Source organism: Drosophila melanogaster, chromosome 2L, assembly GCF_000001215.4.
Source record: "Drosophila melanogaster chromosome 2L".
Taxonomy (NCBI): domain Eukaryota; kingdom Metazoa; phylum Arthropoda; class Insecta; order Diptera; family Drosophilidae; genus Drosophila; species Drosophila melanogaster.
This window is the reverse complement of record NT_033779.5, coordinates 8,206,087-8,220,892: the sequence shown is the minus strand read 5'-3', so window position 1 is coordinate 8,220,892 and position 14,806 is coordinate 8,206,087. Positions and strand designations below refer to the sequence as shown.

General features: G+C 45.6%; 9 protein-coding genes across 14 annotated transcripts; 4 read left to right on the top strand and 5 right to left on the bottom strand.

The window, feature by feature from the left end:
* The first annotated feature begins 151 nt into the window (after positions 1 to 151).
* On the top strand, positions 152 to 2,822 carry Snx6 (Sorting nexin 6). Of its 2 annotated transcripts, NM_001259010.2 has the most exons (8): positions 152 to 270; positions 459 to 848; positions 902 to 1,023; positions 1,087 to 1,531; positions 1,595 to 1,777; positions 2,022 to 2,039; positions 2,214 to 2,323; positions 2,389 to 2,822. In NM_001259010.2, the coding sequence occupies exons 1-8, from the start codon at positions 265 to 267 to the stop codon at positions 2,480 to 2,482; spliced, it is 1,368 nt and encodes a 455-aa protein (NP_001245939.1). In that variant the 5' UTR covers positions 152 to 264; the 3' UTR covers positions 2,483 to 2,822. The 2 variants fall into 2 exon arrangements, with proteins under 2 accessions (NP_001245939.1, NP_609199.1); NM_135355.4 differs by lacking the exon at positions 2,022 to 2,039.
* Positions 2,823 to 2,875: 53 nt separating this feature from the next.
* Positions 2,876 to 4,042, top strand: CG8292 (uncharacterized protein). The gene is made up of 2 exons (NM_135354.2): positions 2,876 to 3,206; positions 3,269 to 4,042. The coding sequence occupies exons 1-2, from the start codon at positions 2,994 to 2,996 to the stop codon at positions 3,917 to 3,919; spliced, it is 864 nt and encodes a 287-aa protein (NP_609198.1). The 5' UTR covers positions 2,876 to 2,993; the 3' UTR covers positions 3,920 to 4,042.
* CG8349 (uncharacterized protein) lies at positions 3,992 to 4,978 on the bottom strand. Its single transcript, NM_135353.3, has 2 exons — positions 4,550 to 4,978; positions 3,992 to 4,490 (listed from the first exon to the last, which is right to left on the bottom strand). Exons 1-2 carry the CDS (start codon positions 4,905 to 4,907, stop codon positions 4,054 to 4,056), a joined length of 795 nt encoding a protein of 264 aa, NP_609197.2. The 5' UTR covers positions 4,908 to 4,978; the 3' UTR covers positions 3,992 to 4,053.
* A 675-nt stretch (positions 4,979 to 5,653) lies between these two features.
* On the bottom strand, positions 5,654 to 6,848 carry CG8353 (uncharacterized protein). Of its 2 annotated transcripts, none has more exons than NM_001273304.1 (2): positions 6,406 to 6,848; positions 5,654 to 6,221 (listed from the first exon to the last, which is right to left on the bottom strand). In NM_001273304.1, exons 1-2 carry the CDS (start codon positions 6,473 to 6,475, stop codon positions 5,779 to 5,781), a joined length of 513 nt encoding a protein of 170 aa, NP_001260233.1. In that variant the 5' UTR covers positions 6,476 to 6,848; the 3' UTR covers positions 5,654 to 5,778. The 2 variants fall into 2 exon arrangements, with proteins under 2 accessions (NP_001260233.1, NP_609196.1); NM_135352.3 differs by having other exon boundaries at positions 6,406 to 6,588.
* Positions 6,758 to 7,934, bottom strand: CG8360 (uncharacterized protein). 2 transcript variants are annotated; one of them, NM_001273303.1, is made up of 4 exons: positions 7,870 to 7,934; positions 7,611 to 7,784; positions 7,364 to 7,556; positions 6,758 to 7,112 (listed from the first exon to the last, which is right to left on the bottom strand). In NM_001273303.1, exons 2-4 carry the CDS (start codon positions 7,672 to 7,674, stop codon positions 6,893 to 6,895), a joined length of 477 nt encoding a protein of 158 aa, NP_001260232.1. In that variant the 5' UTR covers positions 7,675 to 7,784; positions 7,870 to 7,934; the 3' UTR covers positions 6,758 to 6,892. The 2 variants fall into 2 exon arrangements, with proteins under 2 accessions (NP_001260232.1, NP_609195.1); NM_135351.3 differs by lacking the exon at positions 7,870 to 7,934 and having other exon boundaries at positions 7,611 to 7,776.
* A 56-nt stretch (positions 7,935 to 7,990) lies between these two features.
* On the top strand, positions 7,991 to 8,854 carry CG8372 (uncharacterized protein). Of its 2 annotated transcripts, NM_135350.3 has the most exons (2): positions 7,991 to 8,126; positions 8,201 to 8,854. In NM_135350.3, the coding sequence occupies exon 2, from the start codon at positions 8,238 to 8,240 to the stop codon at positions 8,772 to 8,774; it is 537 nt and encodes a 178-aa protein (NP_609194.1). In that variant the 5' UTR covers positions 7,991 to 8,126; positions 8,201 to 8,237; the 3' UTR covers positions 8,775 to 8,854. The 2 variants fall into 2 exon arrangements, with proteins under 2 accessions (NP_609194.1, NP_723362.1); NM_164800.2 differs by having other exon boundaries at positions 7,991 to 8,854.
* Positions 8,855 to 8,954: 100 nt separating this feature from the next.
* Ssb-c31a (Single stranded-binding protein c31A) lies at positions 8,955 to 9,546 on the bottom strand. The gene is made up of 2 exons (NM_057788.4): positions 9,391 to 9,546; positions 8,955 to 9,334 (listed from the first exon to the last, which is right to left on the bottom strand). Exons 1-2 carry the CDS (start codon positions 9,445 to 9,447, stop codon positions 9,059 to 9,061), a joined length of 333 nt encoding a protein of 110 aa, NP_477136.1. The 5' UTR covers positions 9,448 to 9,546; the 3' UTR covers positions 8,955 to 9,058.
* Positions 9,547 to 9,770: 224 nt separating this feature from the next.
* Su(var)205 (Suppressor of variegation 205) lies at positions 9,771 to 11,267 on the top strand. Of its 2 annotated transcripts, NM_057407.4 has the most exons (5): positions 9,771 to 9,914; positions 10,032 to 10,163; positions 10,227 to 10,343; positions 10,420 to 10,540; positions 10,790 to 11,267. In NM_057407.4, exons 2-5 carry the CDS (start codon positions 10,050 to 10,052, stop codon positions 11,056 to 11,058), a joined length of 621 nt encoding a protein of 206 aa, NP_476755.1. In that variant the 5' UTR covers positions 9,771 to 9,914; positions 10,032 to 10,049; the 3' UTR covers positions 11,059 to 11,267. The 2 variants fall into 2 exon arrangements, with proteins under 2 accessions (NP_476755.1, NP_723361.1); NM_164799.2 differs by having other exon boundaries at positions 9,771 to 10,163.
* Positions 11,256 to 14,722, bottom strand: CG8419 (uncharacterized protein). The gene is made up of 5 exons (NM_135349.3): positions 13,424 to 14,722; positions 13,118 to 13,366; positions 12,497 to 13,055; positions 12,295 to 12,443; positions 11,256 to 12,239 (listed from the first exon to the last, which is right to left on the bottom strand). Exons 1-5 carry the CDS (start codon positions 14,612 to 14,614, stop codon positions 11,622 to 11,624), a joined length of 2,766 nt encoding a protein of 921 aa, NP_609193.1. The 5' UTR covers positions 14,615 to 14,722; the 3' UTR covers positions 11,256 to 11,621.
* Positions 14,723 to 14,806: the final 84 nt, after the last annotated feature.

Below are 14,806 nucleotides of genomic sequence, written 5' to 3'. Positions count from 1 at the left end.
TGGCAATAAATTATGATATTAATCGAATATTAATGATATTTTGCTGGTAGAAATAAAAAGATTTAATTCCGTAGGAGTGAACCATTATATTCATTTTCGCAATTCAAATTCGATCGCAAGCTTTTTCGATATCGATGTTAGAGCTGCGTGTTATCGATTATTCGCTAGTCCGCCTGATGCCACCTCTAGTTGAAATTCGCTCTCTGTAATTTGTAATAAAAACTTGTTTTTAGCCAAATCATTTGTTATTTACTTGGCCGCAAGATGATGGTAAGTAGAAACGAAAAGACAAATAAAACGTTTTATATTGGAATTATTGGAAAAATTAAAGTACTAAGTAGTACTTGGGTTTCGTGGCTTCTAAAATGACGCCTCGCCCGCACACAAAGAAAGCCTTATCATTAAAAATGGGCGTAATTATAGTGTACTTAGGCTAATGATTATTTTGACCCCCATAGGACGGCACGGATGACTCAAATCTGCTTAACAGCCCCTCCACCAACAATGGAGCCACAATGGAAATCGCCTCGCCAACAAATCCACTTGCCACTCCACCAGCAACAGGCGGTGCACCCGCACCAAGTGGAGCCACAAATGGCAGTGGATCCGCCACATCGCCGGATAGCTCCTCCTCAGCCCCGGCCACGCCGGCAGTTCTAGGCGAGAACGCCCTGCATGTCGAGATCTCCGATGCGCTCAGCGAAAAGGAGAAGGTCAAGTTCACAGTGCACACCCGCACCACACTGCCGGGATTCTCAAAAAAGGACAATAACGTAGTGCGTCAGCACGAGGAGTTCGTCTGGCTACATGACCGTATTGAGGAGAACGACGACTATGCTGGCTACATTGTGAGTGTTTGGTAAAAACATTTCCAAACTGCTTGCTATAATATCTTTCTTAGATTCCGCCCTGTCCACCTCGTCCGGACTTCGATGCCTCCCGAGAGAAGCTGCAGCGTCTTGGCGAGGGCGAAGGCAACATGACCAAAGAGGAGTTCAAAAAGATGAAGTCAGAGCTGGAGGCGTAAGTGTCAATTAATCCAAATAGTCATTTTCTTATATACTAATGTACATCTTTACTTGCCAGTGAGTACCTAGCTACCTTCAAGAAGACGGTGGCCATGCACGAGGTTTTCCTGCGCCGCCTTGCTAGTCATCCCGTCTTTCGCGTCGATCAGCACTTGAAGGTTTTCCTGGAATACGACCAAGATCTGTGCGCTAAGCCACGCAAGAAGATGGCCATCTTTGGCGGCTTTGTCAAGTCCCTGGGCAAGACCACAGACGAGATCTTGTTGAGCGCCACGGTTCGGGATGTAAATGACTTCTTTGAGAACGAGCTGCAGTTCCTTACCGAGTACCACGGCCACTTGCGCGAGGCAGCACTCAGGACGGAGAAAATGACGCAACGCCACAAGGATGTAGGCGACTCGCATCAGAAGATTTCGAATGCGTTGACGCAGCTCTCGACTACGGAAAAGGGAAATGTGGAGACGTTTGTGGCCAAGACAGCGGAGATATTTGAAAGGATCAAGGTGCGCTACGCTGCGTTTTCGCTATAATTATATTTTATAAATTTTCCTCTTGATATTTTAAAGAATCTGGAAACCCGAGTGGCTAGCGATCAAGATCTCAAGCTGGGCGACACTCTGCGCTACTATCAGCGGGATAGCGACGCTGCCAAAGCTCTACTTATCCGGCGACTGCGGTGTTTGGCTGCTTATGAAGCGGCCAATCGAAACCTGGAGAAGGCTCGCTCCAAAAACAAGGATGTTCATGCGGTAAGATTGAGGGATGATCACAACTAGTTCTTCCAGAACTATGTTTCAGATCGTTTAAAGAGCAATTGTTTTCCCTACAAAAAGTTTCCAGCGGGTCAATTAATTCTCACGCTTCACTAATTACAAATAACAAATTATTTGCGTTCTTGTATTTTATTGCTACCGTACACAACCTCACAACTCTCTGATCTGCCTGTCCCTCCCTCTTCACTTTTTGTGCGTGTTTGTGGTTCTGTTTCTGCAGCCGTTGGAGGTGCAAGAGGTATTTGGCATTTAACGTTTTAACCGTCGGTTTAGTAGATGTGTCGCCACCCCACGTAAATGCTGCATGCGCTCCACCGTTGCTCAATCTGTTGTATTCACTTTAGCATGCCCTTGCTGTGGCCCACTTGTTGTGTTCCCTGTATATAATCGTTTTTGTTTATCCTCCAATTAGGCCGAGACTGCCCAGGCGGAGGCCTGTGAAAAATTCGAATCTATGTCTGCATGTGGAAAGGAGGAGTTGATCGGTTTCCGCAACCGACGGGTAGCTGCTTTCAAGAAGAGGTGAGTCAGCAGCTGCTAAACATTTTGCTATGCTCTGCATTTTATTATCGCTTTTCTAAACACAGCCTCGTCGAGCTCTCAGAGCTGGAGATCAAGCATGCCAAGACGCAGTATGAATATCTGCGCCAATCACTGCTAGCGCTCAAAGAGATTGCCTGAGACGGGGAGCCGGAAGTAGACAAGGAATAGAAGGATGAGTCACCCGCACATTGTTTACACACCCCATTGAAACGCAAGCCTCATCGATTACACACATCCGGGAGACGAAGTAAATCAATTGTTTAATTGCTAAGCAAACAGTTTATTATTGCACAGGCCAAATCGAGTGCAACATTATTATCTTAGCCCACGTATTATATTAACGAATATTCATTTGTTTTGTGAACAGAGCGCTTTTATATTTGTCAAACAAGCATTCCTCTCTACAGCATAAACTACAACTACATATATTGTAAACACTTGCATTTGAAGCAGAATATAAACGAGAAATATTGTACAGAAGGCTGGCTGTTTGTGAGCAGTCAGTATACTAGCATTGTTTGGAGTCTATTCGGTAACTGGGCAACATCAAGGGTTTCCAAATTAAGCGTCTCAAGGGGTGCACATTTCCATTGTCGCTGAAAATTGTGTTTGTTGTCAGTGTTAGATAGATTTTCAAAGTCCATAAGCCATGGATGAGTTCGGCGTCTTCGATTACAAGCGCCCTGCCAGCGCTACAGATCCCGATTGGAGGACCTCGTACTATCGAGGGCATCGCCACATTACAGACTTGAGAATGGGTAACAAGCTGAACGCCAAGTTTACGGATAAGGGTATTTATGTAAAAGATCCGCTGCTGTCCGAGAAGCCGACTTCTGAGTGCATGGCCAACTATGTGTGGCAGGTGAGTTGATTGATATGCTGAGATATGTTGCACCAAACTAAAACGTGACCATGATGTTCCAGTATAACGATCCCAACGCACTTAGAAATCCCTCGCTCAACATGAAAACACAGTATATGAAACCATTTGAGGAGGGTTCCCTTCGCTTTGTAAAGCGAAAGATGAAGCCCATTTCTAGTGTCAGTCATGAGTCGTATGTACTTAAGGAGCTGCCGGAGGAACAGGAAATATTGCCTGTAACAATGCCCACTCCGGTGGTAGCCACCAAGCTAGTCATCGACCGTTCGGAGGCGTCCTTTAGCAAGTACCTTGATCCCTCCTCCACCACATACAATCTGTCGTATGTGCGCTGGGGTCCCGAGGACTTGTGTGGCGGAGTAGCTGCCCACGACAATATTACATACTGGAATTGGACGGAGAAGATGCCGCCCATCCAGAAAGTGTCCCGCGAAGAGGATCCTACAATGTGTGACGAGGGTAATACGCATAATTGCCCAAAGCGACGCTGTGAGTTTCAAAACCTCACCAAACGAGTGCCGCATTCGGGAATGGTCACCGAGGTGCGCGCTAATTTCACGGATCCACAATTTCGAAGGGTTGAATTCGATCCAGAAGTTAAGCCCATACTCGTGCACGAGGAAGTCACTCCGTTTGCGGAGAAAAGCGAATACGGCATCTACGGATCGGGAGAACCAGTTATCAAATACGTTTAGTTCTCTACACATTGTTTTGACTTTTTGTCAAGTTAATCAGATCGCTAACTTAAATTATTTGCAATACTTATTGACATTAGAACGAATAATTTTATTGCATTAAATAAATTCTGGATATTATTTAGATGAAAATTTCATTCAAATGAGTTAAAGCTGTGGGGAAGCAGATGGTAGGCGGACGTGACCAGCACTTCAGCTTCGTCCGGAATTGAAGGAATGCAGTTCTCTTGCTCCGGCGGCGGAGCCTTGGCAATGTAGATAGGAATATCATTTTGGATGAACTCCAAAATGAACTGCCGGCAGACTCCGCAAGGTGTGGTAAACCCATCTGGGTGATAGGCTACCACAGCACCCGCCGTATACTTCTTCTCGCCCTCGCTGATACCCTTGGCCAGGGCACAACGCTCCGCACAATTGCCTGGAGTGAAAGCTACGTTCTCGATGTTGCAGCCCGCGTAGATCCTGCCGCACTTCGCACGGAAGGCTGCTCCCACTTTGAATTTGCTGTAGGGCGCATAGGCACATCGACGGGCAGAAAGAGCCGCCTCTAGCAGCTCCCGGCCATCCTCACCTGGAGATTACGGTTTGATTACCAATGGCAGAGGATTCACCATTATAGCCAAGCCTTACCAACAGCACAGAACGCTACTGTGTACTCCTCCAACATCTGTGGATGTGGCAGGTTTTCGGATTCACTAGCCCGACCCCTGTCGCCATTTAGACGCGCCTCCCTGCGTGCTAGCTCGCATAGAAATCCCTCCAAGGTCATCATATACTTTCCCAGTACCTTTCGAAGATTCTTCTGGCGCAAGTTCTTGATCTTACCGCCAGCGCACTTGGTGCCAGATTGCTCCTGGCGACGAGCTAGCTTCGCCTGCAACATTTCCAGTTCCTTCATCTTCTTCTCCAGCTCTTTTCGCTTCAGCTCATCCTGTAGGTCGCTCAGGTTCCGCATGTAGCGCTGAAGGAGCTTCCGCTTTTCGGACATTTTGCAGAACTTCAAATTTTTAAAACGAAAACAATTTTTGAAAGCCAGAAGCAAATGCTGTATCTGTTGGCAATTTGTAAAACACTAATGTCAAACAAATTATTTTCTTTTTGTTTCTTTTTCATAAAAATGATTATATTATATTATTTAGCGCCATTTGAATTTTTATTACATTTATTACAGTTGATGTTCATTAAGGCATTTAATGAAACAACAACAACAACTAAATACGTTTAAAATTTTTACAAATTAAGAATGTCGAAAAAGCTCGCGCGTTTTCGACGCGTTTCGGACGCGTTTTGAACGCGCCTTTATCGCGACATCGGTCTAGCCAGTCTGTCTTATTGTTCGTATGAACATCATGATCTCAAAAACTAGAATCCAAAGGAATTGGAAACAAACCTTATAAATTTGATTTAAAAGATTGCCACTACCACAATGATCTTTCTTATTTTCGCTACTATACAAATGGCGAAATTTAATCTCACAATAATTTGGTGTTTATGAATCAGAAGTTGAGTGCATTTATCACGTCATCACAAATCGGGGCATTCCCTGCATTGCGCTTAACGTCAGCAGTTGTCAATCCAAATTCGATATCTTTAATTTATAACCTTAATTTTGATATATAATCAAAAGCGATTAAACACCTTTTCCTAGAATCTTTCACTGTGTCAATCTTTCCAGCATTTATATCCCCATTTCCTATTCATTGATCGAAAAAAAAACATTAAACACTGCTAAGTAGTGTAATTTTCTTTATTGCAAGTGATTAGATCAAAATTATATTGATTAGAGGCAGCAAGGGGTTGAGAAACAACCTTTACCTAGCTACCTTCTGCCTATTTTCGGTTCTTGCCTGCAGTGGTCGTTACTTTCGATAGGTGTGAAAACTGCTCGGCAACAGATTAAAGATTGAGGTGCACATGACGGGATCGTCACTCTGCAAAAGTTCCTGCTTTTCAGCAATCCTCGCATCGATCGCCTGGGCCACATATATGGGTATATCCGCGTTGGCAAACTCGCGTATAAACTGACGACAAACGCCGCAAGGAGTGGTGAATACATTAGGTTCGTAGGCCAAAACAGCACCTGCCAAAAATTCGGTGGCTCCTTCGCTTACGGCCTTAGCAATGGCCGTTCTCTCGGCACAAGAGCCCGGCGTAAAGGCGGCGTTTTCCACATTGCAGCCAGTGAAGATCTTTCCATCGACCTTGGCCCGAAAAGCAGCCCCAACTTTGAAGCCACTATATGGAACGTATGCCCGCTGGCGCACTTGAAAAGCAGCTGTCAGAAGTTCTTGAACCGACGGATCTGGAAGTCGAAACAATGCACGCCACGCTCAAGAATTAAACTTAGATCTTGTCAATGAGTGTAAGGAGTATTAATTTATAACATTATTATTTTTAATATCATAAGAACCACTTTGAATAATTGACAGTCGTAGATATTTAAGGATTGTTCTCAGATTGTTCTCAATCTCGAGAAGGAATCTTACCCAGACTGCCGAAGGTCACAACCTCCTCATTCTTTTCTGGACGTGCGAAATTTTTTGTCAGATGTGTCATTATAGTTCAATTCTTTTGGTCAATAGAGGCACGCCTATTTTCTTAAATTTTGAATTATTTTTAGCAAGTTGAGTGCGTGTGTTTCTCCTTTGAACGTCCGATGGCAAATGGACGGTTTGTGGTGACGGCGGCGCCCGAAGTTGGCTATGCTGATAGCACTCTCCGCCGTGTAGTGGTGACAGAAATAAACATTTGGCCAATTCGGAGCGCGAGAGAGAACCAGGTATCAGGCTGATAAGCAACGATCGCGATCGCGGAGAGCAGTGAAAAACACAAACAGATGCCGTATCTCGTATAAGCTATTCAATCAACAAATAACGAGGGGTGGGTTTACAGAACATTATAAATGGGATGTCACATAAACTATTGCACATGGATTGCACCCTGTCCGGCTGGGCTGGGCTGGGATATTCTTTTCTATTTTCCGTTGGCGAAGCTAAAGCCGTTGGGCAGCAGTTGGAGAACGCTGGTGCAGAGCACCCTCAATGGAAGATTGGTCGGCTTGGCGGCGTACAGGGGGATGTCCTTGCCGTTGACGAACTCCGAGAGGAACTGCCGGCAGACGCCACAAGGCGTGGTGAAGCCATTATCCTGCTGGGCCACCACTGCACAAGCCACAAAGTCGCGTTTGCCTTCACTGTAAAAATGTGTTATTTTAGTTATTCGAAAGGACTTGGAGAGGATAATTAAGTATGTAAGAATTTAAGTAATAGTGTTGTCATTACAGATTAACATTCCTCATTGCTGTCAAGGGTTATCTCAATATATTGAAATCTAAGTTTTTAATCCAAGATAAGCTTTACTGTGACTAACGCTTTACTTTCAGTATTTCCTGTGGATAGATCTCAAGCGATGCGTATGTGACCCAGAGAATATTGACCCACTGACCTGATGGCCTTGACGGCTGCAGTGCGCTCTGCACAAATGCAGGTGGCATACGCCCCGTTTTCGATGTTGCAACCGGAGTATATGGTGCCATCGCTGGTCCTCAGGGCGGCTCCTACGGCAAAGTTACTGTACGGACAATAAGCCTGTTTTCTGGCTTCCGTGGCTGCCAGGATGATCTCTTGAATCGAAGGATCTGCAGAAAGGACCACAAATTATAGTGACATGGCAATGTTTCACGACTTCGTACCCAGGCTCTGGAATTCCCGTACATTGAGATCGTCTCTGGCACCATTGATAAACACCTGTGTCATGGCCAAGCGATTGTTAATGAATATTTCACAATAGAAGTAGCAGCTCAGCCAATAAACACAGCACCAGTTCTCACTTCCAACGCAATGGCAACTGCTGCAACAGCTGTTCGCTGCAGGGGCGTACACAGAAGTAAAGTTTATGGGGCTCTAACATTGCTGTTCCACAAATGTAGAAACATATTTCCAAATACATACCTAAATAAAAAAAAGAATTTGTCAACTTTGCGGAGTTGAAAATTTCGTGTGACTACGTTTGTACGTGGTCTCTGGATCCCCCTTTCAGACGCCTCTGCCATACAGCAATGCTTTCCAACACTGTCAATCTCCATGTCAATAAATACTGAGGTAGATGTGAGTGAACTGCGACTGCTTTATTTTCTCCTTATCGTACAATTAAAGCCCAATTGGAATTGTTAGCGACTCGTTTCATGGGCATTACGGCCGGGAAGACCGTGAGTGACTGTTCTTGTGGCTTCCCCGCACAAATATCAACCTAATACAGTGTAATAATGTCGACAAACCCAAGTCCGCAGCGGCAACAGTCCGAGGACGTTCAGATCTCGATGGCCAGTTCCGGAGGAGGAGCCGGCAATGGCGTTCCGGATAGACTGCCTCCGATCAACGTAAAGGACCAACGCTTCCCCTACTGCATCGTTTGGACTCCCATTCCGGTTCTCACCTGGCTGATGCCCATGATCGGACATATGGGCATTTGCACTTCGTCCGGTGTGATTCGTGACTTCGCCGGCCCCTACTTCGTATCAGAGGACAACATGGCCTTTGGAAGACCCACCCGGTACATAAGGTTGCACCCCAAGCACATGGTGGGCGGCAGTTACGCCTGGGACGAGGCGGTCTCCAAAGCATCTGTGCTCTACGGCACCCGCATCCACAATATCTTCTGTGACAACTGCCACTCGCATGTGGCAACGGCACTCATCTACATGCGCTACTACGACAGCACCGCATGGAACATGATTATCCTCAGCATGTGGCTCTTTGTCTGCGGCCGCTACGTCGGAATAGGGGGTTTTATTAAGACCTGGCTGCCGTTTGCCATTCTCCTGTCCATCTTCACCATTCTGGGCATCTATTTTTAATATTCATATCTATATCAAATGCTATCAATGTACAAATCTATGTACATATGACGTCCAATAAAGGATTCATTCATTTATGTATATGTGTGCTTTTTGTAGTCCCACCACAAAGCAGATAAGGAAAATACCTATCAGGCAATTAAGTTGGTCATTCATTAATGCTTCAGCAACTGTGAAAATACAGATTTTCAATTACTAGTGTTTAAGATAACGTTTATTCAGTGGATATGTCTATAGTTAGTACATATGGCTACGACTTAGTTTGGCATGTGGATGAACTTCAATTAATTCTCGATCGCGCGGGTGACTTCTTCGGCCACTTCAAGGAGTTTCTTCCATTGAATTAAAGATAGGGAGATGCCCTTCTTGCCGGGAAGAATTTGGCCGCCCTTATCGTAGAACTCTCGAATGTCCACCGATTTGCGACCGCGGAACTCGTTGATTCGCACCTGGCGAAGTCCTTCCAGGGTCCAAGATGTAGCACCATTTTCGCCCGAATCTTTTGGATCTGAATTTGGAGCATCAGATTCCTTCGCCTTCTTGCTTGCCGGCTTGATACGCTGAAAGAGGTTTTAACTTGTTATACCTAGTTTTGGTGTATTTCTAGTTAACTTACATCATCTGGACCGCTATCGCTATCTGAGGACGAATCCTTCTTCTTTGTTTTGGGCATTTTTATAGAATTTCCGTAAAACAGAAGAAACAAAACGCAAATTGTCAAAAAATTCGTGAATATTCGCGCAACTTATTCAGTGCTGTGAAACGCGTCGATAATAGTTGTGGTACAACGGATTCCTTAATCGATTCATCGATTTATTACAAAATTTTTAAAAACAGATATTGGCGATCAGTTAGTTACGTTATTATTATAGTTATGTTGTAAAATTTAGATAGTTCTTAGTGTTAACATTTTTCTAGACTTAAAATGAAATTAATACGATGTGCAAATCTATCGGAAAATAGATAAGCGTAGTCTTAGCAGTCCACGCGTACTTTCGCACACTGTTCGGCCGGCGTCATTTTAGAACGCGCATTTTTTTGCAGATTTTTCATTTTGTGGAAAGTCTTCTAGCGCCAACACACAGGCTTATAAAAACCAATTTAGCTGCGTGCATAAAGTGTAGATCTTATTTAATCTAGGTGAGCCATGAAAGCAAAGAGAGTCGACTAAAAATCGTACTTTCCTTTCGTACTTTGCGTGTGTGTGCGGTTGTGTGCGGTTGTGCTAATTCTTTCCTTATTTTTTGTCGTGTGAAGTATTTTAATAAAAACAAAATGGGCAAGAAAATCGACAACCCTGAGAGCTCGGCAAAGGTTTCCGATGCCGAAGAGGAGGAGGAGGAGTACGCCGTGGAAAAGATCATCGACAGGCGGGTGCGCAAGGGAAAGGTGAGTTTTCCGAACCAGACGTCCCATTATATTTGGTCCTAAAACGCCATTTTCCACCTGCAGGTGGAGTACTATCTGAAATGGAAGGGCTATCCCGAAACTGAGAACACGTGGGAGCCGGAGAACAATCTCGACTGCCAGGATCTTATCCAGCAGTACGAGGCGAGCCGCAAGGATGAGGTAAGTGAAGTACAATGCGATGCCAAGTACAGTTGTGCTTGCTAGGATTTCCTTTACATCTCGTTTCGGTCCGTAGGAGAAGTCAGCCGCCTCCAAGAAGGATCGACCCAGCAGCAGCGCCAAGGCCAAGGAAACTCAAGGACGCGCCAGCAGTTCGACGTCCACAGCAAGCAAGCGAAAGTCCGAAGAACCAACAGGTAAGCTATGGAATTGAGTGTACCTACAAATATTTTCTGTACACAAATTGGTATAACAATAGTCATCACCTACAATATCCACTGGCATTTATTTGCCCTTTTCGTCAAAACTGTATTCACATATGTATCTCAAATTTTGTCCTTCGCAAGAATGGCATGCGCAAGAAAAAGATGGTCTTTGCAATAAAAAAATGCATCTATTAAAAAATTGCACTGTATTAATTACTTGTTTTTATTTTATTTATTTAGCGCCCTCTGGCAATAAATCAAAACGTACCACAGATGCGGAGCAGGACACCATTCCCGTTTCAGGATCTACCGGATTCGATCGCGGCCTGGAGGCCGAAAAGATCTTGGGTGCCTCCGACAATAATGGCCGCCTGACATTCCTCATTCAGTTCAAAGGCGTGGACCAAGCAGAAATGGTGCCCTCCTCAGTGGCCAATGAAAAAATCCCACGAATGGTAATCCACTTCTACGAAGAGCGCCTATCCTGGTACTCTGATAATGAAGATTAAACAGTTGGATCATCGAAAGCGAAAAAGAACGATTATACATTTAACGAAAAATTACCCACTTAGAATTATAGCTCCTTGCAGGCGCTTTCAAAACCACCCAACCAACTCTTAAGGCATCGGACTTTTTTCCATAAATGTCCAGAGTCAGTGTCTGTATTTATGATAACCATTTTCAATAAATAAAAAAAACCTTTATTCTGCTGGAGCCTATATAAGTAACTTTTATTTGCGACTTGTTGCTCAACGGTCAGGATATGACGCGCATATGCTGACCATATGGTAATAAGGAGAATTCAATTGGTAATTCCAGAGGTCGAAAGGGATTTTGTAGCCTTAGCAATCTGAGATTATTGTGTGCACATTGTAAATGGACTGTCGGGTCTGTTGGAATGCATGTATTTTGCAGGTAGAAAAACGTTTATTTTGAAGTATCCTTGTTGTCTATCTGCGCGTGCGTATAAACTACAAGATCTTTGAAATTTCACAAGATGAACAAACAAAATGGCGAAACCTGGCTATATGTTAATTTATTCGTTTTATAGCCCTGCATCCTAATCAATTACTTAAGAATTAAGCAGTTTGTTGGCCACATTGCATTCCGAGTTCTCAAGGACATTTCCACAGCAGGACCAATGACGTCTCCCTGGATGTCCAGCATGTCCATGACCGCAGCCACTATATCCAGGCATATGACCCTCACACGAGCACATCACGTTCCGGTTGCCCTTTCCGGAACAGAAGGAGCAGCAGTGGTAGATGCCCGTATGCGGACGAACCTGTCGCGCTTGAAAAGTGAAAGGACCTCCCTTGATGGGCCGGTCGTTAATGGTGATCGTGAGAATCAACGTGCCCTGGGCATCCGGGGTGAAGGATATGTTGTAGGTGCCATCACGATTGTCCGACACCTCAACGGGTAGAAACTTGGAACTGGAGTCCTTGTACTTCAGCATGCAGTTGATCTCCAGGCCACCGTGGCAGAGGGAAACCCCGTCGGCATCTCTAGAGTGAAGCAGAAGATCCGCTTTTTTGTGGAGGCGCAGCTGTGAAAATCCCTCCCACTCAAGGGTGCATAGACTAGGCTCCACTACCTGCATGGTGATGATGCCATATAGAGGGATATCGCGCTGGTCCTTTGTCGACGGAGCACGGATTTTTGGTAGGAAGTGAAGCGAGTCGGATATCTGGGTAAAATGGTTTACTTTATAAAACAATAAAACAAGCAATTTGGTAACCTACCTTGGGATCCACAGGCGGCTTAAATTGCTGACAGTACTCCAAACGCCTTAGAAGTATAGTCACATAACTCAGAATCTCTACATCAGCACCAATCTCGCACAGCTCTTGGCTAAATCTAACCGCATCCATGGCCTGCTGAGTGCGTTTCTCTACAGGACTACGTCAGATAACTAGAGCTTTAACCAAATGAAATATGTCTTACCCAAATCAAGTTGCTGCTTGAGCACTACCTCCACTTTGGACTCCCTAGCTCTGCTGATTTGCTGGAGCAGAGTCTTGCGATGGACTGTCAGGGCATCCATGTACTGCTGCATGTACCGCTCCACTTGAGTCTGGATGTCGTCACACCGGTCGTTGATTCCACGTGCTATGGCATTCAACCTCTCAATGGAGTGCTCCGCATATTGACAGAGGGGACGAGTTTGATCCGTAGCTTCTTTGAGTAGTTTACCCTGATGTCCAATTGCCCGGGATATGGTCTCATGTCGATGGCCTTTATGAAGGATCACCAAACAGTCGGTGCATGCCAGTTGACGGCAGTTGGTGCAAAATGCCTTCAGCTCAAAGTTGGTATGGATTCCGCATCGTAGCACTAGTTTGCTACTATCTCCCAATCCCATCTGCTGTTGCTTTTGCTTCCTGGCGCGTCTAAGTTCCAGGATGCTTCTCATTCGATGGCTAGCGGTGCTCCTTTGCCTTTCGTGTGCCTCCTTGCACAAGGTGCAGAGGTTTAAAGTGCAGCTAATGCAGTGGTAGGTGGCCTGGAAAAGATTATACGCTTTTAGACAGCCTTCAAATCACTTAATGACTTCGTCCTCCTTACGCTAATCTCCTCTGTGCAAAGAGAACACCAGACCCTGGAGATTACATCCTCCCCAGCCTGTAGTCGCAAGACCTCTATGCGTCTCACTAGCAAGTAGTTCTGTGGAAGCTGACGTACTCCACCTAACGAAAGATCCGTGGGATAGTTACAGGTATGACAGCGGATGCAGCGGGTGGATACCTCGCTGGCAAAACTTCCGGTGAATCGGGTACCGATGGAACTGGTCGATCGCTTTCCGTCACTCTTGGACTGTTCGAATAAATTGGGTTTTATAGGACATAACCTCTTTGTATCTTGCTATCTTACCCTTATCACTAGGCGATCCATGGACTTCTTTCTTCTCAATGTAAAACTGGAACCTCGCTGCCTGGCGGGTGATACTGTCGCAGTAAGTTCCGCACTAGATCCACCCATCTCCGATCTTAGACTGTAATTCGAGGGCTCCTCACTGCGAGCTTGATCCTGATCCCACAAAGATTCGTCCTTAAAGTTCTCGCTGACCAGACATTGGAGACAAAAGGAATGCAAGCAATGCAGTGTCCTGGGATCTGTGTAAACATCCAGGCAGATGCCGCACTTGAGATCATCTGTGAAGATTACGGTGTTCTCGGGAGGGGTACTCGGTCTGAGAGTAATGCTGGGTGATGGTGACACGGGGGGAGAGATTCCGGGAGATCGTGAGGGACTTCTGGTCAGTGGTGAGGGTGCATCAAAGACCTCTGGTCTTGGAGTCAGTGAAAGCAGAAGTTGAGTTGGCATCTGGACCTGGGGTTGAGTAGTGTCTGGAGTTGGTGGAGATACTCTCAGCTCCGGAGAAGCCTTCAAGCTGAGTAGCCTCTTGGGATGCAGTTGCTCCTTTGCTTTTATGGGCTGTGCCACCGTAGCATTACTGGCTTGGCTGCTGCTACTACTTTGTACGGAAACGGAGGAGGCACCGCTGAGTATGTTATCCAAAAGGGATTCAGGCGAAGTAGAGCTACCTCCTCCAGCCAAGCTGCTAGTGGGCTCACTGCCACTGTCCCTATCCTGCACACCGAGTTCGACATTGGATAGCCCTGTACCTGATGACCCTGCACCCTGGGCACTATTCGACAAACCCAAAGTCCTAGATCTTCGGATGGAGCTCTTTGGTGCCAAACCCGGTAGCTTTGGCACTGAGGGTAGATGTATTTTCGAAGTCACTTCGCTCTTTGGGGCAATAGTAAAGGTAAAAAGTTGTGGTGCTGATTTGCGACGCACTGCGTCTGGTAAGGGAGCGGTCTGCAGATTATTCTGCGAAGTCTGTGCGTTTTTTCGTAAGGAAATTTTGGCAGAACTCAACTTTATCTTAAGTTTCCCTAAGGATGCACTGGGTGGCACAGCTGGAGTAGGAGGTGGGCTCGGAACAACTATTTCCACATCCCCTCGGATGCGTTCGTAATCCGTTAACTGGCCACTCTTGTTTCCGTTACTCGTTTTTCGCTTGAAAGCGATTTTCGAGCGATTTTCCCTGCTCATGCTTCCCGGTTATGCAATCCTGCAGCTCGGACTACGGATTCCAGGCAATCTGGAGCACCACCGCGTGTTCCCGTTGCAATTGGGACTGAAACTGAGACTGGGTCTCGGACTTGGTTGCTGCCTAATCCAATTACATTCCTCATTGGAAACCCACGGCGCACTGCGAGTGCGAATGGTGGCAAAAGTCTGACA